The sequence below is a fragment of the Salvia splendens genome, chromosome 11 (genome assembly GCF_004379255.2).
Source record: "Salvia splendens isolate huo1 chromosome 11, SspV2, whole genome shotgun sequence".
Taxonomy (NCBI): domain Eukaryota; kingdom Viridiplantae; phylum Streptophyta; class Magnoliopsida; order Lamiales; family Lamiaceae; genus Salvia; species Salvia splendens.
Window position 1 is genome coordinate 31,450,462 of NC_056042.1, and position 22,458 is coordinate 31,472,919.

General features: G+C 40.9%; 3 protein-coding genes, 1 non-coding gene and 1 pseudogene across 4 annotated transcripts; 1 reads left to right on the forward strand and 4 right to left on the reverse strand.

Moving 5' to 3' along the window:
• Positions 1-1,480: 1,480 nt before the first annotated feature.
• On the reverse strand, positions 1,481-5,019 carry LOC121754806 (annotated as a pseudogene).
• Positions 5,020-5,146: 127 nt separating this feature from the next.
• LOC121755222 (probable LRR receptor-like serine/threonine-protein kinase At1g67720) lies at positions 5,147-8,014 on the reverse strand. Its single transcript, XM_042150505.1, has 9 exons — positions 7,910-8,014; positions 7,156-7,705; positions 6,559-7,022; positions 6,358-6,493; positions 6,209-6,280; positions 5,733-5,801; positions 5,576-5,647; positions 5,410-5,481; positions 5,147-5,329 (listed from the first exon to the last, which is right to left on the reverse strand). Exons 1-9 carry the CDS (start codon positions 7,980-7,982, stop codon positions 5,320-5,322), a joined length of 1,518 nt encoding a protein of 505 aa, XP_042006439.1. The 5' UTR covers positions 7,983-8,014; the 3' UTR covers positions 5,147-5,319.
• A 722-nt stretch (positions 8,015-8,736) lies between these two features.
• TRNAR-CCU lies at positions 8,737-8,809 on the forward strand. The gene has a single exon. It is a non-coding gene; the product is annotated as a tRNA-Arg (tRNA).
• A 205-nt stretch (positions 8,810-9,014) lies between these two features.
• LOC121755865 (protein CYPRO4-like) lies at positions 9,015-12,064 on the reverse strand. Its single transcript, XM_042151284.1, has 2 exons — positions 10,202-12,064; positions 9,015-9,603 (listed from the first exon to the last, which is right to left on the reverse strand). The coding sequence occupies exons 1-2, from the start codon at positions 11,825-11,827 to the stop codon at positions 9,319-9,321; spliced, it is 1,911 nt and encodes a 636-aa protein (XP_042007218.1). The 5' UTR covers positions 11,828-12,064; the 3' UTR covers positions 9,015-9,318.
• A 3,537-nt stretch (positions 12,065-15,601) lies between these two features.
• On the reverse strand, positions 15,602-16,599 carry LOC121753954 (ethylene-responsive transcription factor ERF109-like). Its single transcript, XM_042149261.1, has one exon. It carries the CDS (start codon positions 16,567-16,569, stop codon positions 15,769-15,771), a length of 801 nt encoding a protein of 266 aa, XP_042005195.1. The 5' UTR covers positions 16,570-16,599; the 3' UTR covers positions 15,602-15,768.
• Positions 16,600-22,458: the final 5,859 nt, after the last annotated feature.

The following is a 22,458-nucleotide window of genomic DNA, read 5'->3' on the forward strand; positions in this document are numbered from 1 at the left end:
AATCTGAGTCGTTCCGCTTTTGGAGATTACCGACCCAACCTAGACGCGCTTCACCTGGCGCGGCCGGGTTCCCCTTTTCAAGCCAGCCAATCTCCAATCACCGAAGCAGATCAAGACGCATTTGATACTATGTTGGGTCTGCTCAGTACCGGCATCCCAGATACGCCGGTAGCGCGGGTGGAAACACCCGTTCCGACCCGAGGAGGTGGCGGCAGCCGGGGCTCTGGTGGCAGTAGGGGCAGAGGCCCTAGGGGCGGAGGCGGCAGTCGTGGCACCGGCAACGTCGGTGGACACTCGGGCAGCTCCCCCGGCATTGCGAGTAGCGAGGGCAGTGGCCCCGGCGGTAGCGGTGATCAGCCCGAGGGGTCCAGCCGCGGCAAGCCATACAACAAAGACGAGAGCATTGCCGTGGCGAAGGCGTGGGATGCTATCACTTCGGACCCCGTGGTTGGTACCGATCAGGAGTCGGGGAGCTTTTGGAGGCGCGTCATGATGGCATACGAGGAATTGAAGCCCGACGGCGCCGAGAAGCGCGACCCAGAACAGATCCGAAAAAAGTTCGGTAGGATATTGCGGGCTACCAAGCTGTTCGCGTCCATATACGAGAACAACCTTCGCCACGCCGAGAGTGGCAGAAGCGCAGAAGATGTGAAGACCCTGTCGGAGGGCCAATACCGCAAGACGGGCCAGCCGAAGTTCACCTTGTGGGAGGAGTATCTTGTCCTCGCGGATTGTCCGAAATTCAGGTCGATCGTGGCGAACGAGGTGGAAACAGCCGGTGGCTCGAAGCGCACAAGGCACAACCTTGCCGGGGAATACAGCAGTGGGAGCGGCTCGCACGAGTTCGAGCAGTCCGACGAGCAAGTCGAAGAGCCAGCCGCGACTCACATTAGGCGACGACGGCCCATGGGACAACAAGCCTCTATCCGCAGAGCCAGAGGAGGTAGAAGTGCTTCCCGCCAAACGGCGGCCGCGTCCGGATCGCGCATCCCCCAGTCTGCCCCAATCCCACAGCCCACGGTGCAACCCCACGAGGTATTGGCCAATAGCATAGACGTAACGTTGATGCAACAACTGCAAGACGTATGCAGGTCATACGCAGGGGAAACTGACCCGTACGTCAAGAACGTCTACAAGAGGCTCATCAATCGGCTTGAGAGTCGACTGGGGTTGGTTGATAATGCGCCTGGGGATACCGCGGCCGGCAGCAGCGAGAGAGGAGGAGGAGAAGAAGAAGAAGAGGAAGACGAGGAAGCCGACTCCGACACCGAGTAGACGGTGCCGGAGTTTTGTTGTTGTATTTTATTTTCATTATTCGTTGTATAATTTTACCGGTATGCAATACAACGAATATTCGGCCTAATTACCTCGTATTCTAGTTATTTACACTGCGATTATTTAAATTACACTTGATTGAAACTAAAAAATATTTAAAAATGAAAATTGATTATAAAATTTTGGAGCTATTGGAGTTGTCCACTATAGTGGCGGAAATAGAATTTTGGGGCTATGGACAAAAAATTGGGGCTATGGACAAAAAACTGGGGCGGGGCTATTGGGCGTGTCCACCTTATAGTGGACACCCTAAACGAACCAAGCTTGAGCATAACATAATTCGAATACACATAAGGGTATTTCCTAATCGATGAAATAAAACACAAATGCTAGAAATCATATCACCAAGGGGAAATAACAAATCTAGTATCTAATCATGGTGCGAGTCATCATTGTGATGAACTCATCCGAGTCGATCACACCATCACCATTGGCATCGACAGCTTGCACCATTTTCTGGCAGTCTTGCAGGCTGCATCGCTCTCCCAGCCTCCGCAGCAGCTCATACACCTCCTGCACCGTGATCTTCCCGTCGTTATCCTTGTCGAAGGCTTGGAAGGCCCGATGCAGATCCACCGTCTTCACCCCACCTTCCTTCTTTTGCATCTCCACAAACTCGTTGTAGTCAATGAAACCGTCACCATCCAAATCTGCAACCTCAAATATCTTCTGCACTTCGTTCCTCACCAGATTCCTCTTTCCCAATGCCTTCAATATAGCCTGATATTCCTCTGGAGATATCTTCCCATCCCGGTTGGAATCGAACTTGTTGAAAACTTGCTTTAGCTCTGCTTCATTCGGCATGTAAACGGGAGCTAGGCTGGACGTCTGCCTGTCTCGAGAGAACAGCCTCGAAGGCTTCTTCAGGAACTTCTTCGACAGATTGTACTGCAGGTCGAGGAAACTGAAACTGGACATCGTTCTCGTTTGGGTCAAGAAACGCTCTTGAGATGGATGAGATATGAGATAATCCAAGAGACTCATCGGTATTTATATATATATGCGCAATATATATGTAAGCATATGGTTAGAGTTATTCTGATGCTTGAATGGTAACACAGAACAACTTTATTCATGGATTACTTAGAAAACACACAATCAAGATGCTTATGTACAAATAAGACACAGAAAGAGGGTAATTTCAAAAGGAGAAGAATATAATCTTATTCGGTGGCTCTATGTGTTTACTTGATTCTATCTTTCTACAATATCCCTTTTCTTGCAAGTTTATCCTTCTAAATAAAATACATATTCTGTGACTTTTCAAAAAGTTGTGAAAAAATAGGTAGAATACAATAATGACCTATGATGATTCGAAAAACTGAAATAATGGTGCATCTTTAAGAATCTCTCTGGTAGGCAACTCTGGGATTAGGCAAAAGTGGTGTATGTGGTCATATCAATCAAGATGGCCTTCCGTTGTCCAAGTCCTCCATCACATCAATATCATCCCGCCCCGTTATCTTCTGCACATATCCTGCTAAGATGAAAGAAAAGATCAGGTTTCTGATCCTTCAATGAGTTAAAAGAGATGCTCGCTCCGCATATGAAAAGTTGAGAAAACAGTGCAATTTACGTTCTCCTCACGCTGACAGAAGATCTGCATTAGATAGCACCTAAAGCAGATAGACACATCAAACATGCATAATATCAATTAAGTAGTGCATTATGACTTTTATTTGTGGAAGCATTATTGATTAGCATGTAAACAAAATGTGGACGGAAAACTTAAAGAATGTCCCCTTAGTTTGAAATAAAGATGTTACTGGTAAAAGATCTAACCGAAATAACACAAGCAAAACATGATATGACTTCCCAATCTAGGAAGTGATGTGACGTGTATTCTATGAAAATTTAAGCATAATAAATATAGTACGGAGTAGTACTATAGGATATGGCAATCATAGCATTGAGGGGTAACTAAGGTAGCCGATGAAACTGAGTAATCTCATTGTAAAAAATTGTATCCATTGCACATGAGAAAGGGAAACATTTTGGATAGGTGACAATGAAGCATCTGGTGTGCACTTCTAATAGTTTTACCACCATACTCCTTTCAGAATTACATGGAGCTAATACAATCAATACCTTGTGTTCTAAACAAACCTTTTCTCTAATTTTCTTACCAAATGTGTATTAGCATTTGCTAAACCTATATTTGCTTTTACTCAAGTACAAGGAAATGGAGTACAAAAGTGTGTATAACATGAGTATTCTCATAGCTAGTATGTAAAAAATCCTAACCAATTGCTGGTCACAGTAAATGGACAGCAAGGCATAGAGATTCAATGCTTCACATTTTCCTCTAAGAATGATTCTATGATACCGCAATTTAGACTAAACCAAGTTTACCACACAGAAGAACAAAAAAAAAAGAAAAGCTAACTTGAAGGAGGGATGAGAAACAATAAAATAGTACCGATCCCAAGACAAGGTATGCATTTGCAGATAGTTTCTTTTCCTCTTCTGTTATAGTAGCTCACAAATCCAGATCCCTGGCAACTACGACACTTTCCAGTCCATTCGTAGACCATTGGCTTGCAATCCTGTAATTCCAGAATACATGTTAAATAATTCTAGCCAGCAGAAGTTTGGTTTATCCACTATAGTAAAAATGAAAAAGTAATAAACCAACTTTCCTTGTCAAGACACCAGAAACGGAAAGATAAAAGGAAAATATGAAGGTAAAAGTAAACTGCTCGCCATAAAGTAGTTGCAAGCAATCAAATTCGCAACGTTTCATCTAACTTACGTTATTAATTCTAACAAATCAAAATCATTTTGAAGCAGCAAGTGAGAGCAAAGCTGGAGAGGAAATCCCCCTTTTCCTGAACTATGAAAAACATTTTTCAACGTATTTATTCAAAATACAGGGTGAAATTAAATCACAACGAACAGATTTCAAGAAATTCTACTCCACCAAATTTGACAGTGAACATTGAACCCTCCACATGATGTTATTGACAAATACAGCTTCTGCTTCAGTAAACATCAGTGTGATAAAATCCATACTCAAATTAGCATCAATTTCATCAAATTAGCCGTGCTTTCACGGTCAAACCCACCCTCAGGAACAGTGTCATACTCCAAATCATAATTCGCACTCAATAGAAACAAACATTACGACATTAAACACCGTTTGAAGCAGTAATTCCCCACAGCCAGGATTTTTCAAAAAATTTACCTCTATCTCAGGATCACAACTGAGCCTCTTATCGATTTCCTCGGGCGACACGGGGGAGGAATCCGGATGAGTCATGGGGAGCGGCAGCGCGTCGTCGGCGTCGGTCATGTAGCTCTCCCGATCTCGCGCCCATCTCTCTTTCGAATTAGCCTTGGCGCTCTTACTGCCACTGCTCCCACTAGCAGCGCCCGAGCCTAGGTTATCCGGAAAACTATTCCCGATTCCGACTGCGGCGGCGTCCGAAGCTGCGGCTGTACTGAACCAGGAGCGCAGGAAACCGCTGTCGGCGGCGGCTCGGCAGCGGAAGGCAGAAGGGGAGAGAAATTTCGGAAATGAGAGAATCGGAGGGTTGGAAAGGAGAAGAATTGAGGTAGGGTTTATCGGCAACATTCCACATAAATATGTCAGAGGAAGATAGCATAACAGATTTTGTAGAGAGAGAGAGAGAGAAAAGTGTTGAAAGTGGACGGTTGAGTTGAATGATTATTGGTGAAATAAAGTATTGTAAAGTTTTAATTATGCCACGACATTCTTCATTTTCATTTTTGGCATATTATTTTTTTCAGCTCAACGTTGACTTTGAAAATAATGAAGGAATTATATTTCGATTATGGTATAAATATAATATAAGTAATAAAGATAAGCAGGTTGTCAATAATTGATGAAGTTGTAAAAATAGTAAACAAATATATATTCACACACTGTTACATATCTCCATTCCGACAGAGTTAAAACAAGAATCCCCCCCTCTTGATTTCACCTCAGCTCATCATCACATCTCCTTGAAGTGCTGCATTTTCCTAGGCTAGTCTGATCATCAAATCATGAGACCATATGCATTACATTTCTGCAAATTAATCACCAATTCTAGAGAGAAAAGAGAGAATTACCGAACACTTAGACCGTCTCTTTTGGTGAGAGGTTCTGGAACGCTACTATCCAGCTTGTTGTGCTGGAGAAACCTGTACCCAAAACAATTTATGTCGAATAAGAAATGTTCCACTTTAAGCGAGTAACAAATAATAGGATAATGAATGAAGATGAGAAGATTATTACACTTCGTGAAGATTCGGCAGCTGTCCCAAGGAAGGAGGAACCGGTCCTTCAAACTGATTATTCTCCAAATGCCTTTTTCCATAATTAATTTTTGTCACAATTTGCATAAACACAAACAATTAAATCACCATTTCATGAATTAATTTCCACAACTCACAGAGTTTCTAGAGCTTTCAAGGGGCTCATATCAGGCATCACACCATGAAACTTGTTGTCTCCAAGCCAACTGCACACTCACCAAAACCTCCGAATCACGGAAAAAGGTCATTAAATGGAAAAAAATCATGAAATTTGATTAAATTATGGTCGGTCAAGTAACTTTCGAAATCAATTAAAAAATCACAAAGTTTAACATTGTTCGCAATAGTCCAATGAGCTTTGATTTGAGTGAAATCGTATATAAATTGACAGCCGAGATTTGGGATTATATCTTTGTCAATTTGACAACAACTTATCACCTACTCAACCACATCATCAATTTGAGACAAATATGTCCTATACATAGGCCTCCTGAATATTTCACCGTGCAATAATTGCGAACAATGTTAAACTTGGTGGTTTTCTCGACCAATTTTTAAATTACGCAACTAGCCAGGACTTGATCAAACTTCACGATTTTGTTATAAAACTTACATGTGCCGGATTGCAGTTAATCTAGATATACTCGGGGACAACTTCCCAGACAATCCATAACCGGTTAGATTCCTACATCCACACTTGGTCAAAATCCTTTACAATTTAACAACATTCATTCAATATTGTGAATTGAAACTCAAACTTACAAAGACACAACACGAAAGGGTTCGGTGCCGGTGCAATGAACGCCGCCCCATGAATGCCCCACCGGCATGCAAGGATCCGCCGCCCAATCCTCCGGCGGATTCACCAACTCCTTCCTCAAATCCTCCATCGCCGCCGCTGACATTCATAGTTCCAAATCATCACACTTCACCAAAATCAAAAAGTTTCACTAAAAAACATACCATCTCTAGTGAGAGTCTTGTTTCCATAGGGCAGGAGCTGGAGGATCTCGGCGGCGTTGATGAGCGGCCCCACCGGAGCACTCGGGGATGGAGAGAGGGTGATTACCACCTTCCCGGAAAGAGGCCAGTTGGTTCCGACCACGCCCTGCCCGGTCTCCGTGACGTTCATTTGTTGGAAGAAGAAGTGGCCGTTGATTTGAACGTCGAAGACTCTCCAGCTGTACGGGCTCGGGCTTCGGCTGTCTTGGAAGTAGAGCGCGATGTAGTAGAGCCCGCTTGTTAACGGAAAATCTGGCCAGTTCAGCGTTAGCGTCTTTCCCCGGCTCATTGTCAGGGCCGACGCAAACGCCTTTTGCGGTGGGATGTTCCAAAACAACGTCGTTGTCACGTTCGAGTGGCTCGTCACGAACGGGCTTTCGTCCTTGTATGGCTCCCAGAACCGGTTAAAAATATCGTCTGGGTAACTGCAAAGTCCTCAAAGACTTTAATCTATTAGTCAAAGCAGAAACGTTTTACCAATTAAGCTGTCAGATGTTTACATGACAGTTATGATCTTTGATTTGGTATAATTTACTTATCACCTAAAATTAAAAGTACCTAATGATGACATCGTCATGCGAGCCAAACCTACTTCTGGCAACTGTCATCAACATCGCTTTGTCGAAGTTGGTGGAGTTGTAGACAGAGCTCTCGAGGTAATGCACCTCGAGAGACGAGATAAAAGGGCTGGAGCCAGCAGGGGTCTGCTGGTTCCTAGCCAGGCATATGCTCAGGATCTTGTTCTGGGCGGCGACGACGGCCTCGTAGAACGACGATCCCCCGCCAGCGAAATCCTCCGTCGTGTTGACGGTGCTCCACTTGGTGCCGTCAATGATCTGGTCGAACACTGGCGGTGCGCTTCCTCCGTCGAAACCCCCATAGAAGTATACGGTCTTGATGAGATACCTGGCGCCCCTAACCACCGGGAAACTGTAGCAATGCTTTGTGGCATGGGCGTTTGGGAAGAATCGAAGGGTTTGCAGCCGAGGGAAGATGTCGGAGCGTTGTAAGGTTGTCGTGTTGCCACTAGAGATGAAGTCGTTGTCGGGGATGTATGTAAGAGCCCCTTCTTTAATTTCGGTTGTAGCGCCGCAACTTATGAGGTAATCTATGTGTAGAATTGAACAAGATTTGGATCAAATTTGTGAACGTGGATGTATTGTATATACATGCATGCAGGGGTGGACGCAGAATTGTTTTTTATGTGGGCTATATTCTCTAAAATTCGTATTCGAAATGTTGAAAGGAAATTATTTTATGATTTATTTTGATGACAGATGTTTTTGCATACAAAAAGGTCTAAAGAACGAACCTCGAGGTTGTCGTGCAGCCTGGATTAAGAGGGGGATGCTGACGAGCCATAGGAGGAAGACGCCGGCAGACATGGCAGCAGAGATGGAGGAAGTTTCCGGCGAGGGAGGGGAGAGAGGGAGGTTGGAGAGAGAAAAATGGTGGAATATGGAATGGGGAAGTTGGACATGGATTTAGGGGGGATGGTGTGCATGAGGGGCTATGCTTGAAGATAGATTTCTATAACAATTGACTAAGCCTTGAGCTTTAGTTAAATCCCATTTTTCTCCTTCCCCAGTTTAATATTTTGGGGTAGTTTTAATGTTGCGTCGAGGTGAAGTATAATGAATAAATAACGAGTTGATTTATGTGAAAATTTGTATGCTAGTCTAGTGTAATTATGCATTGTGTCATTTCATATTTCAGTATTCATCTAAGCTATTTGTAATGCTTGTTTTCAGATGATTCAACGAACATAGTTTCTTTACTTAAAGTTTATTGAACTTTGAATACATAGGCTCAAAAGGCCTTCCTTTATGAAAAACATTCAAACAGACATGGCGCAAATGCATCAAAGTATCCAATTACGACAATAACGAGTTTGACATATATATAAGATACTAGTAAAGAGTTTTTTAGCCGTTAAAATGCTCTTATTTTAATCGTTTTTATGGGCCACAATCAAAATGATCATATTTTTCCATATTTTCAATTTTTTTCCCTTCCTTTTTTCATTCCTATTAAACTCTCCAGCTCAAAAAAATTCCTTCCAAGAAGAAATACTAGAATTAGTAATATCTCTAATGTAACTTGCTACAATTAATAAAGATTTAATATTACTAACAACAAGCGCCTGTAGCTCAGTGGATAGAGCGTCTGTTTCCTAAGCAGAAAGTCGTAGGTTCGACCCCTACCTGGCGCGAACAATGGTATATTGTTTTATTTGACATTTCACATTTTCTAAATTTCTAGAATTATTTATTTATTTTATTATCCTCATTTCTATATTTTATTTACTTATTTTGGCTTAATTTGGGTTACATATTTGAAATTTCCACTATCATTTCAAATTCTTGCATGGTCTGTTGAGATACACATGTTTCTTGTCAAATGAGGCAACAGCTATGTAACTCAAACATACAAATTATACTTCTCCTAATACTCCAATTTGCATAGTTTGGACTCTGGAAATACACAGAAACAAATAGTGAAGAATCAAATCAATCCCAAATTTGATGCTAGTAGTTGGGATTGGGAAATACACAGAAACAAATGGTGAAGAATCAAGTCAATCCCCTATACAAGAAAAAAAATACTCTAGATACCCCACAACGAAATGAAAATAAAACCACATCTCCATCTCTACACACCAAAACATATACTTAGAATGGAGCAGGCAAATAAAACAACCAACCAAGCCAAACAACATCCTCATCTTCGTTTCCCAGACATGCTGAAGGAAGTTACTTTCATCGGAGTCGCCACAACCAGCGGAGCTTCAGGGGAACTCCCCACTGCAAATTTGTCGTGCATGAACCGGCTCTCAATTATGGATTCGTCCTTCAATACTATCTTGTAGCAGTAGCAGCTCTTGAGCCCTTGCTGCTTCTCGTAGCAGTGATGCACGCTGTTCTTCACCTGCTGAAAGTTCCATATCACGCTGAACTTCCCCACCGTAGCAACCAGATGCTTTTCTTGCTTACCACTCTCCGTAACCTGACAAATTCGACAAGTTCGCATTTAATTCAAAGGACATAATCAAAACTAAAACTCCAACACTGCATTCAGTCACATGATAAGATGAAGAAATATAAGCATTACTTAGTTTGCAATCTCTAAAGGAACACAACTGCAGGGTAGAAGACACACACATATATTTAACAAGTGGTTGATATGGTTAACTTTGATTATCATAGCTATAATATCAAAATTCACAAACGAATAAACGACATGCTTACTGAGAATTTGACAAAAGGCTTCCCTGGAAGGTAGATTTTATGTGCACAATTAAGCAGTGTGGACAAGGTCTATCAACCAGGGCATCCGTGTGCACTACCAATATGAATCATAACAAGCAAAAACAACTACTCATGAAGAAGATTCAAGTCCAACAGATCAACTACTATAAATGTAATAACGCAAAAGGATTATACGGGAATACACAGCACATTAACATAACAAACAAAAATAGCATATGAAAGGATTGAATGGCTATGCCTATTTGCAAGCAGATACATACTCAAGCATGTAAGTCATACACATGCATTTATAGTCAAAAGGGTTAAAAGGTATTATATCTGCAAGAGTAACTTACCCAAGAGAAATGACCAGCATGGAATTTATTACCATCTCCTGCCAGATGTGCATCAACAGGAGTGAGCTTCAGCAACCTCGGAGCTGGAATCTTGTTTCCCATCCGACCAGAAAAGCCAGTTTTCGTCTTACCATCCTTGTCCGTGAACAAAGTGCATATCAAGATCAAATATGTATCTGTGGTGCCCAACACCCACTTCCCATCATAAGTAACATCAACCGATGTTATGGGCAAACCAAGGCCAGGGAATGCAGTTTTCGCCTGCCTCATGGAGGTCCTTGAGTACAATCTAATCTTACCATCAAGCGACCCAACAACAATGGAACCATCTCCAGCCGTTGCAAAACATTGAAAGTTGGTCCCTCTTGAGAACATGTGACCTTGAGTCCAATGCAGCACCGGCGGATTGGCATCTGCAATCTTCTGAACCACTCCCTTCCTGTCACGCATATCCCACTGACACAGATTGTTGTTATCCAGACCCAAGAAAGTCGACTCCGAAGGGTCCAACTGTGATCCCTTTGAATCACTAGTGATATCTTTCATAGTGATATCAACCCCATCTTTTGCAAACTTCCACTCTGTGACAATCTTCCCTGTCTCAATATCCAACTGGCGAAGCCCAGTTGTAGGTGACTTCCCTCCCTTCAATGGACTCATCAGCATCATGTTCGTCTCTCCCCTCATTAAAAGCCCCTTCTTTGGAGTTGCAGAGTTACCAGAACTCGATCCCAAGTTATTGTCATCAAACTTGACATAAACTCCTTTCCCATGAATCCCATGACTGAAGTTCTTGACAACCTGAACTCCTGAATCACTAACCAAGAAACTGTTATCCAATGCCCCCAAAGCCAAGCTCTGAATCCCTCCACCCGTTGCAGCCTCCTCAAACTCCTCCAACAAATCCTGGCTCTCCCTCTCCGGAAAATCCACCGGCCTCTTATCCGGAGCCTTCCATTCACCATCATCTGCATCCTCCCACATTGCATCATCCGATTCCTCCGGCTTCACCCAACCTATAAACTCCTTCCCATATATCTTCAATTTGTTCTCCTCCGTGGCTCTCAATCCATAAACATTCTCAAACAAAAAATCCTGAAATTTAGTCACAAAACCCCTATACTCCTCATCCACGAAAAATTTCAACGCCCAAACGCCTCTATCCACAAAATCAACCCTCCTCTGCTCACCGAAGAACTTCATCTGCAAATCCGAGGAAACCCTAACACTGATCTTCTCCCCGATTTTCAATACCCAAAATCCTTCCCCACGACGCAATTCGTCTTCCTCATACTCGTCCTCGTCGTCGATTTTCAACTTCTTAACAAATTTATAATAACTAAGCTTCTCAGAGACCACCCACTTCGCTTTGGGCGTGTTGCCGCCGATGTGAAGGTAAAGCTTAACGGCGTTCCTTAAGTCAACTTTAGGTTTCTGAGGCGAAGGAGACGCATTACTCGGGTACTTCAGCTTTAAAGCCTGCAGCCTCGAATCGACTTCGTCTAGGGTTTTTGCACTGACCTGTGGGGAACGATCCTCTGCGTGCTCCTGGCTTTCCTCTTTCTCCTCATCGGAATATTCTGAATCGGAAAGTTCGAGCCCTTCGCGACTCTGTGAACCGCCCATGGTGGTGGCGCTCCGCCTCCGGAAAATTACAGTCAAACAAAAAAATCAGTAGTACAATTGTTGGAGAATTCACAACGTTTTTCCCCCGAAAAACAATCTCAACCAGGAGCTGAGATTTGATTTCGAATTTGAGTATACAATCTGAATCAGGAGCTGAAAATTTTATTTTGAATTATGGATAATTTAGCGGTGATTTTGAGGAGATTTGGGAATGAAATTGGAAAGAGCCAAAGAGGCAAAGTGTGGGACACGGTGGCTTTTATATAACAAAAGAAATAAAGTCGGAGTTGAGATGGCGACACGTGTGAGCATTGCTTAGTTGCGAAGCAACTGTCAGTGTTTAGGCCGCGGATAAATCGTGTTCGTTAGTTTGAAATTTGAATCTTTATCTTATTAATTAACTTTGATTGGTCTTTTTATAGCATGAGTTTAGAATTTTTTTAAAATATAATTCAAATTTAAGATGATTTTCTTATTCATGCATGGATATAATTAATCATGTTTAAACCAAGATTTTTGACGTATCTAATTGAGTATTGAGTACAACTTTTGGTGAATGTCTGTCTCCACTAGTCAATCAAAATATGTCAATTATTTCATCTAAATCTTTACTTTATCAAAACTAACAAGTTTATGCATCAATTAACCGAATCTTGTATACGATCGAATATTGGGGGGTAATATTTGTCATTATTGACTATAATTGAATTTTTTTTATTAAAGGTCAAGCTATAGTAGCAACTAAATTGAATAGATTAAAATTTGCCAAAATTTGGTTTGGAAGTTTGAATAAATATTACAAATATTTACTTATCTCTATGTTGTGGGTGTAAATACATAACTCATACAAAATGTATCACGTTTGTTTTATATTAGTACAAAAAATTTGAAGTTGACATAAATCATTCAAAGAGTTTATTTCATGTTTCAATTTAGTACATTCCGTTATACTATGTGTTTAAAAGACGTTAACTCTTTGTCTACGTGAAGTACAAAATGTTTCATCATTGTTTCATGTTGGTACAAAAGTTTTATGGTTGTTTCATATTGATACAAAAAAATTTATAATTGTTTTATGGTTTGTACGTTATATAAGTAAAAAGTTAACACCGTTTAAACACATATAACAGAATATACTAAATTAAATACGAAAGAAACTTTTGTCAACTTCAAACTTTTTATACTGATATGAAACAAAGGTGATGTATTTACCCGGTGTTGTTCGTTTAATAATTCTGAGTAAAAAATCAATCAATTAAAGTTAACATGCATTTTAGAAAGCTGATTTCGCAATATTATCTTTTTTTATCGGTAAATACACCACCGTTATTTACATCTAAATCCGCTCTCGGTGAGAGACATCATATTATCAATTAGTAGTCAAAACTTAATTTGACCCGGTCTATATGCTTAACATTTAGCAACGATGATAAGTAGAAGTGATTTTATAACACCATAATGCCATATAGTATGTGGATACCACTATCACATACTCTAACCAATATTTTTCACATTACTTTCATTAACATTCACTACAAATGACATGTACAATTTATATAAAATAGTCAATTGACATGTTTCACATGTGCATCTACAGATAAACTTTAAAGTAAAATATATGCCATGTATTTCATTGATTTGAGATATTTAATTAAGAAATATACACCCATCAATAGAGAGTAGTATTCCCTATGTTCTGTGGTAGTGGAGACATTTATTTTCGGCACGTGATTTAATAAAAAAATGTGTTAAATAAATTAAGTAAGAAAAGAATATAGTTATAAAATTGAAAACGATAGAGAGATGAAGAGAATAAAAATAAGAGTGTAAAATAAGTAAGAAAAAATGTGTTAACTTTTACATACTATTACAGAACGTACAAAAATGGAAAAATAACTTTATTACTATGGAACAGATTGAGTAGTATTTTATTTATAGTGGAATTTACAATGCCACATTTGAATAGCCCAATAATGTCATTTTATAAAGCTGGGTTGTTTTCCTTACTATTTTCTATGTTGTTGATGCCCAAAATTCCCAATATTCTAAAATTATTGTTTCCGAATTAATTATACTCCATCGGTCTCATAATAGGAGTTATATTGGGTGTGGACATGAGTTTTAAGAAATGTAAAAAATAGTGGATTGGAAAAGTTAGTGAAATATGAAGTTACTTTTTTATATTAATTTTATACTCCCTCCATCCCTAAAGAATATGCACTTTGGGTTTGACACAGATTTTAATGCAAAATTGGGAAAATAAGAGAGAGGTAGAAAGAAAAAGTAATTAAAATATTGTTAGTGGAGAATGGGTCCCACCTTATCAGAGTGAAAAAAGTTTCCAAAATTAGAAAGTGCATATTCTTGTGAGACGGACTAAAAAAGAAAGAGTACATATTTTTTTGGGACGGTGGGAGTAATAAAATGTGAGTGAATGTAGGACGTACTTACCATTTATGGTAAAAGTGAAATGTGACTCTTATTGTGGGATGGATTGAAATGACAAAATATGACTTTTATGAGACAGACTGAAATAAAAAAATATGACTTTTATTGTGGAACGGAGGTAGTAGTTTTTTATTTGGATGAAGATAATAATATTTCTTACTTTAACACTAAGCAGGTGTTTGATTAAGCATAACTTTATACGGTTGTAAAATGTTTCATGAATTTTTACTTCCTCGATTTCAACTTAAATGATTTGTATTATTTTTAGAACTTTCCAAGTTAAATAATTTTCTTCATCTTTTGATAAAAAACAAACCAACATTGGTGTAAACCCCCCCCCCCCCCCCCCCAAATTCTCTCTTCTCTATCCTACTTAATTATAGTAGTATCTTTTTATTTAACTTATAAACATGTTTATCTCAATTCTTATGTCAAAATAAAACGTCTCACTTAGATCAGGATTGATAGAGCAATAAGTAAGGTTTAAAAATCTTATAAGTGGCAATAGAATTTGAAAAAGACTTGCATGGGCACACCCGTTCGATTTCTTCTTCCTCGCTCCTTCTCCCTCGATTAAAACCGGTGTTCCCAAAATTATTTTCGGTTGGTTTGATATAGCAAATGTTCAATTTGGACACAAGAAATTGTTTGCTCCACATGTCTTGATTGAGGGAGTTATTCTTCGAACTTTTCATTAGATGTTCGAACTTTTCATTAGATGACAACAAACTATACCGTTTTGGATTGGCTTACAAGTTACAAAAACAGTGCTTGGGATATATACTTGCTTTTTGATCACGTGTTAAATGTGGTCTCCTTTTTTTCTATTGAGTTCAGCAGTTCAGCTCACTCTAATTAAGCACATGACTCCATTTTAGCAAGTTAAACTATTGCCTTTTTTGGAAAACGTGTGAATTCCAAATAGTCTTTTCGTGGGAATAAAGTGTCTAATTAAGGCTGACATGTTGTCATATGGAATATCCATCCATCGTTGTTCGATTGCTTGTCCTACTCGTTTTCAACTTTTCAACTGAATTTTCACATTTTAAATTTCAATTGATAATGGGGAAAATATACTCCTATTATAGTGTGTTTCAACTTTGAACAGAATAAGCATTTTGAAAAGTTCATATTTATACTTTTAAAATTGCGCTATTTGAAACATGTTGATAAATAAAATGTTGTTTACGGTTTCAAGTCGACATATACTAGTAGTACAACTTTTTTTAGCTTTTATTTATGTTAATGGTAATAATCGTGAAGAGAGATGTTTATATTTGTTGTGTTTTGCATGGGTTAAGGAAATATTTGGTGGTGACAAACTAATTAAATCAATATATTTAACTATTCAATAGCAGTTTACACAACTATTAGTAGATAAAAGAAAAATATAGGAACCGTTTGAATAAAAAAATCTTCAAACCAGCTATCTAATTATTTAAACTTAATTAGCAAAAAATAAACATTTCTACTCTCTATATTCAACAATATCACTACACGCATTGAACATTCCCGGCATTAGCAGAATCCGAGGAATCGCCATTGTTGAAATCCATCATAAACATCCACGGCTCCATCTCTTCTTCCCCAATCGTCAAATCCCAAATATTACCACTATGATTTTTGCTGCTCGATTCCGTTTCCCGAATCCCCCCATTCCCCTGTTTACTAATCTTCTTCGGAGGGGCCTCAACCGCCCTTTCCGCTTTCCGCTTCTGCTGCTGAGAGCTCATCGCAGCAGCAGAAGCAGAGGATCCCGCGGCCGCGGTGTAGTCCGAGAACGGGAAATTGACCTTGGCCCGCGGCCCCCGGAACTCAATCGCCGCCCTATCATACGCCCGCGCCGCGTCCTCGGCCGTCTCGAACGTCCCCAGCCACACGCGCACTGCCCTCCGCGGGTCCCGTATCTCCGCCGCCCATTTCCCCCACGGCCGCTGCCGCACTCCTCTGTAGTTCTTCTTCTTCCTCTTCTTCCCCGCCGGCGCATTGATCGCCTTCTTCTCCTCACTAAACAAATTACACCCCAAGCACCCTTTAATCCCGCAGAATCCGCACGTCTCCATATCGCCGGAAACACAGAAGATCCCGTCGGCACCGCCGCCGGAGTACAGAAATCTGAAATCGTTAGCCGCGCTTGAGAGCGCCGCTTCTCCAGTAATAACATTCTTCAACGCCGCCACCATTACCGAGGCTTCTTCTTCGTAAGAGAGGCGCTGCGGCGGCGGCGCAAACATGGAGATAGAAGCGGCGGTGTTGTTTCGCTCTTGCTTGATCCTCTTGTTTGTAATCTGCATGTATCTTAGGATGTCTGAGAATTGTGGGAATGGTTTTGAATGAGGAAAATAAGTCAAAGGGGCAGATGGGTATATATATGTATGTGGTTGATGGAGAAGGTGCGCTTTTGCCAGCTCACAGTCTCCAACGCTAGTTTTACACGGACTAGAATCAAACTCAAGATAGATTATTGTTTATGTTGGCACGTGTGGTAGGGCGATCCGATTGGGTTGACAGCTTCTTCTAGAGTGTTCACACGGTAATAATGTTGACTCTATAGGTGGACCAAACGTGACCTAATTAATTACGTTTACTAAAGAAGCTGATGACTGACTGCTTTGTTGTTTTCACCCAAACTCATTTCCTTTTAAAAGTGTTTTTTTTTTCATTTTTAATAACGCTAGTCCGACTATAATTTTTTTTAATACTGGTTAACTTTATCTTTAACTTGTATACAAGATATGAGCATCCACAATATCGGCGAGCGGACCGGCTAGCCGATTCCCGGCGCTGGCCTGTCCGCTTGCCAAACCATTGCAGCCGACGAGCGGCAAATCGGCGAGAAAAACGGCGAGCGCACGTCGATTTGCGGGCGCTAGCCGATCGGCTGGCCGCCATTGCAGGCTCCCGATCGGCGAGCGATCGGCCAACCGATTTTTTTTTAAAATTTTTTATTTAGTGTTGGCCGGTTTTAAATATTGTAATTTGGTCCTTCAATTATCGGAAATTACATTATCGGGGGCAGCTCGACCCCAGCCAGGGCTATGCCCCTTGGACCCCGCTCTCGGGGGCGTTGCCCCCGAACTCCCGTCCAATCATAAAGAATTCAAACAAGTGTGCACTCCGCACTTCCAACTTATTTGATGTCTCATTATGATCATATTGATCAATCAAGTTAATCCAATTACGCTAAAATATCCAACACCGGATAGCGGCGACGACGGCGAGGAGTGAGGCGGAGGCGGGGGGCTTGTGTGTGGAAGAAGAGTTTTTTTTAATCAATGTAATTTTTTTAATTAATGTACTTTGTTTTAATTAATGAACTTTTTAAAATTTTAATATTATTATTGATTTTCCCATATTTGTGTCGTACATTTAATTCCGTATTTTGTGTGATTGTTAATTATTTATTTTTATAATTTTGTTTATTGTGGCTAGGCTATAGCTGGACTATTGCTTGTCTAGTTGTTTGTCCTGATGATGTGGCAGAAGGAGTTTTTAGTGCTGCTGATGTGGCAAGAGAAGTTTGTGGCTAGGCTATGGCTGAGCTATTTCTATTGGAGATGCTCTAAGAGTATCCACTATAAGCCGGACACTTCCAATAGTCCCGCCACTTTTTTTATCCACGACCCAATTTATTTGTCCGCGTTCACAAAAAAAAGGTGTCCGCAGCTATAGTTGACACTTTTTAGCCACTTTTCACTTTAATATTTTCATTATATTTTAATTTAATTATAATAAAAATTATCGGACTACACATAATTAGAGAAAAAATGGCTATAATTCAATAAATTAAAATTGATTACTAAATTTTCGTCGTATTAAAGTAATGAAAAAATTATACAACGAAAATTTAATCGACAGAAAATCACACCACTTCTTCACGCTGCGCCCCCTCCCTTACGTGCCCATACCTCTTCAATCAAATCGGCCTGGAGTGTGGTATGTGCTGTGCTCCTGCGCATATCAGTGAAACGTTGGAGCAAATATTCATTACTACGTGGTACACCCATCTGTATCGGCACGGAGGCAACATCGTGACTTGAACTTGCAACATCGTCCGGTGCCCAACGCTCCGCAGCAAAGCCTTCATCTTCTATTATCATATTGTGCAATATAGTACATGTTAACATAATATTCGCGACATCATCTTCTTGCCAAACTCGTGACGGGCACCGTATAATGGCCCATCGCGCTTGGAGCACACCAAAAGCTCGCTCAATATCCTTCCGAGCAGCCTCTTGTTTTCGCGCAAAATATTGTTTCTTCGGTCCAACCGGTTGGCGAACTGTCTTGACGAATACGGGCCAACGAGGGTATATCCCATCTGACAAATAGTATCCCCTGCGGTACTGCGTTCCGTTGGCTACGAAGCTGACTTATGGACCCTCCCCCGACTCTCATAATTGAAGAGGGACGATGACTGCAGAACGTTGATGTCGTTGTTCGACCCAGCAACACTGAAATACGCATGCCAGATTCGCAAGCGGTAGTCAGCAACGGCTTCCAGAATCATCGATGGACCTTTGCTTTTGAAACCAGTAGTGAACTGGCCTTTTCACGCCACCAAGCAGTTTCTCCACTCCCAATGCATGCAATCGATGCTCCCTAACATCCCTGGTTAAATTGATGCTCCCTAACACCGAAAAATATTTTTGAAATCAACATTTACTAAAGCTCCTTCAAATGTTTTCGATCGAAATTGCTAAATATTTTTGTACTAGTTAATTTGTATCCATACGATAAATCCCTTGCAATTTGTTAAATTGTACTCCCTCCGTCGCGAATAGGAGTCTCATTCCTATTCGATACGGTTTTTAATAAATGTGAAAAAAGTGGTTGAAAGAAAGTTAGTAGAATATAGTATTAGTTTTAAATGATATTTGAGTGGAATGTGTGGCTTCTTTATATTTATGGTAATTATGAACCGGAACTCTTATTCATGGATGAGCCAAAATGGAAAAATGAGACTTTTATTCACGGACGAAGGGAGTAACTGACAACTCAGTTATAAATTTAATTTTGTGGCATCGTAACCTTCGCAAAAGGAAAGCAAATACTCCGTACTCCATTTAATACGAATGGACTTTTCAAATTAATATTATAAGTATCTGAAATTCAAGACTATATGAATGGTGTAAATGGGCAATATAGAGTTTGGCAATGGTTAGAGTGTCCCCTATAAGACAGACACTTTTAATAGCCCCGTCCCTTTTTTTGTCCACAACCCCAGTTTATTTGTCCGCACCCACAAAAAAAGTTGCATGTCCCTATAGGTTGACACTTCCAATAGCCTCAATTTTTTTCGTTTATTTTAATTCAGTTATAATTAAAATTGTCGGACTATACGTAATTAGAAAAAAATGGCTATAAATGAAGAAATTAAAATTAAACACTAAATTTTCGTCGTATTAAAGTATTGAAAAAATTATACAACGAAAATTTAATCTATTGAAAATAACAATGGTGTTCACACTGCACCACCTCCCCTACGCGCCCAAACTTCTTCAATCAAATCGGCCTGGAGTGTGGTATGTGCTGTGCTCCTACGCATATCAGTGAAACGTTGGAGCAAATATTCATTGCTCCGTGGTACGCCCATCTCGATCGGCGCGGAGGCAACACTGTTACTTGTACTTGCACCATCTTCCGGTGCCCAGCGCTCTGCAGCAAATCCTTCATCTTCTATTATCATATTATGCAATATGATACATGCTAACATAATATTCGCGACATCATCTTCGTGCCAAACTCGTGCCGGGCACCGTATAATGGCCCATCGCGCTTGGAGGACACCAAAAGCTCGCTCAACATCCTTCCTGACAACCTCTTGTTTTCGCGCAAAATATTATTTCTTCGGTCCAATCGGTTGGCGAATTGTCTTGACGAATACGGGCCACCGAGGATATATCTCATCTGCCAAATAGTATCCCCTACTGTACTGCGTGCCGTTGGCTACGAAGCTGATTTCTGGACCTTCCCCCGGCACTCATCATTGAAGAGAGGCGATGACTGAAGAACATTGATGTCGTTGTTCGAACCTGCAACACCGAAATACGCATGCCAGATCTGCAAACGGTAGTCAGCAATGGCTTCCAGAATCATCGATGGACCTTTGCTTTTGAAACCAGTAGTGAACTGGCCTTTCCACGCCACCGGGCAGTTTCTCCACTCCCAATGCATGCAATCGATGCATCCTAACATTCCTGGGAAACCGTGAACCGAACCGTGCATATCTAGCAGTCTCTGGCACTCATCAGGGGTGGGATTTCGTAGGAACTCCCGACCAAATATTTCCCGGATCCCCTTACAAAACTGCCTTAGAACCGTTAGGCTAGTCGTCTCACCCATCTGTAGGTATTCGTCGAACATATCAGCTGGTCCGACATAGGCAAGTTGCCGGATTGCAGCGGTGCACTTCTGAAGAGTAGACAACCCGATCTGGCCAGTGCATTCACTCCGGAGGGTGTAGCACCGGTACCGCTCCGCTAAATTCGTCGCTATATGGTTGAAGAGCCGTTGCGATATTCTGAATCGCCGACGGAAAATCTCGGGTGGATAATGGGGGTTATCCACAAAGTAGTCCGCCATTAGACGCTGGTGCGCTCCGCTATGGTCTCGTGTCATGTCGACGAGTAATCGCATGAGGGATCGCGGCCTCCGCCACTTCCGCCGCGTGCGCCGCATCCTCCTCGTCGGCATGGTGTTGCACCTCTTGAATCAGGGAATTCCACGCGTCGTTCCACAAATCGTCCATGTCAATCCACAAATTTTAGTGAGAGAAAGTATGAGTGAAGAGTTGGAATGGTGTGAAAATAATGAAGGGAATGAAGTGTATTTATAGGTAAATTAAATTGAATTAAAAAAAACAAAAAAATTCGTCCGCCCCAAAACCGCTGCACCTCGCACCGCCCCACTATAGGCCGGCCCGCCTATCGCCTCGGGGCAGTCAGTCCGGCGCGTCCTTGCACAAAACTCGTCGGAGGGCCTTCCGCCCCAAAAATGGCGTCCGCCTCGGGGCGGTCGGTCCCTCTCTCTACTATAGCAAGGCGGGGCGGAGGCCGGATGGGGGCGGCCGGCGCTCCGCTCCTATAGTGGACACCCTTAGAGTTTAATAGGAGTAGTATGATACTTTGGTAATGAGTTGTGAGTATTTAACTAGTATAAACTAGACCTAATCAATTTATGTGGCTGTACGAGAATGTTTGTGGTGATTGATTTTGCTTTAATTTAACTTGTATAAATATTGGCGCGTATGGTTTAAATCATGTCATATTTCACAAATGGTCGTAATGTAGAAAAAAATCGTAAAAGTTCACGAAAAGCCATCAGTTATAACTTTATAAGTTTTATTTGGTCATCAATACTCAACATGAATCATGCATGATTTTGGTATGATACTTGACACGAGTATTAAATTACGAAAATTTGATACCCCATCCGTCCATGAAAATATTATTCAAGTTTGACTTGACACGGGTTTTAAGAAATGAGAAAAAAATGAGTTGAAAAAGTCAGTGGAATATAGGTCTCACATTTATATATTATTTTTATAATAGAATTTGAGTGTAATGAGTTAGTTGAGAGTGGAGTCCGTTTACCAAAAATAAAAAAAAAAGTAAAATAGACAACATTTTGCTGACGGACTGAAATAGCAAAACTGGACAACATTGCACGGACTTAGGGAGTACTCCAGTACCATTTTATTTTTAGTCCTTACAACAATCATATTGCAGTATACCAAATATTCAATAGATAATTTTTGGGTCAACAATATTATACTCCCTCCGTCCCCGATTAAGAGTCACTCTTTTCCATTTCGGTCCGTCCCCGATTAAGAGTCACTCTTCCTACTTACTATATTTGGACATAAAAAATACCTTAAAAGTCAAAGAGGTCTCACATTCCACTACCTAACTCAATTTATTACACCACACATTCAAACACTTCCTTAAAACCCGTGCCCGGTCAAAAAGTGACTCCTAATTAGGGACGGATGGAGTAGGATTTATAGTTTCGGTCGAATGAAAACATGAACACATTTCATGATTCTCACAATCTTTTCGCTATAGTGAACTTCGCTCGTAGTTCCAACCACTACTTGTAACAATCTTGACAAAATAAAAGTACTACATGCATGCAATAAAATTATTGGGATGTCACATTCTAAATGAAATAGAAATATCACT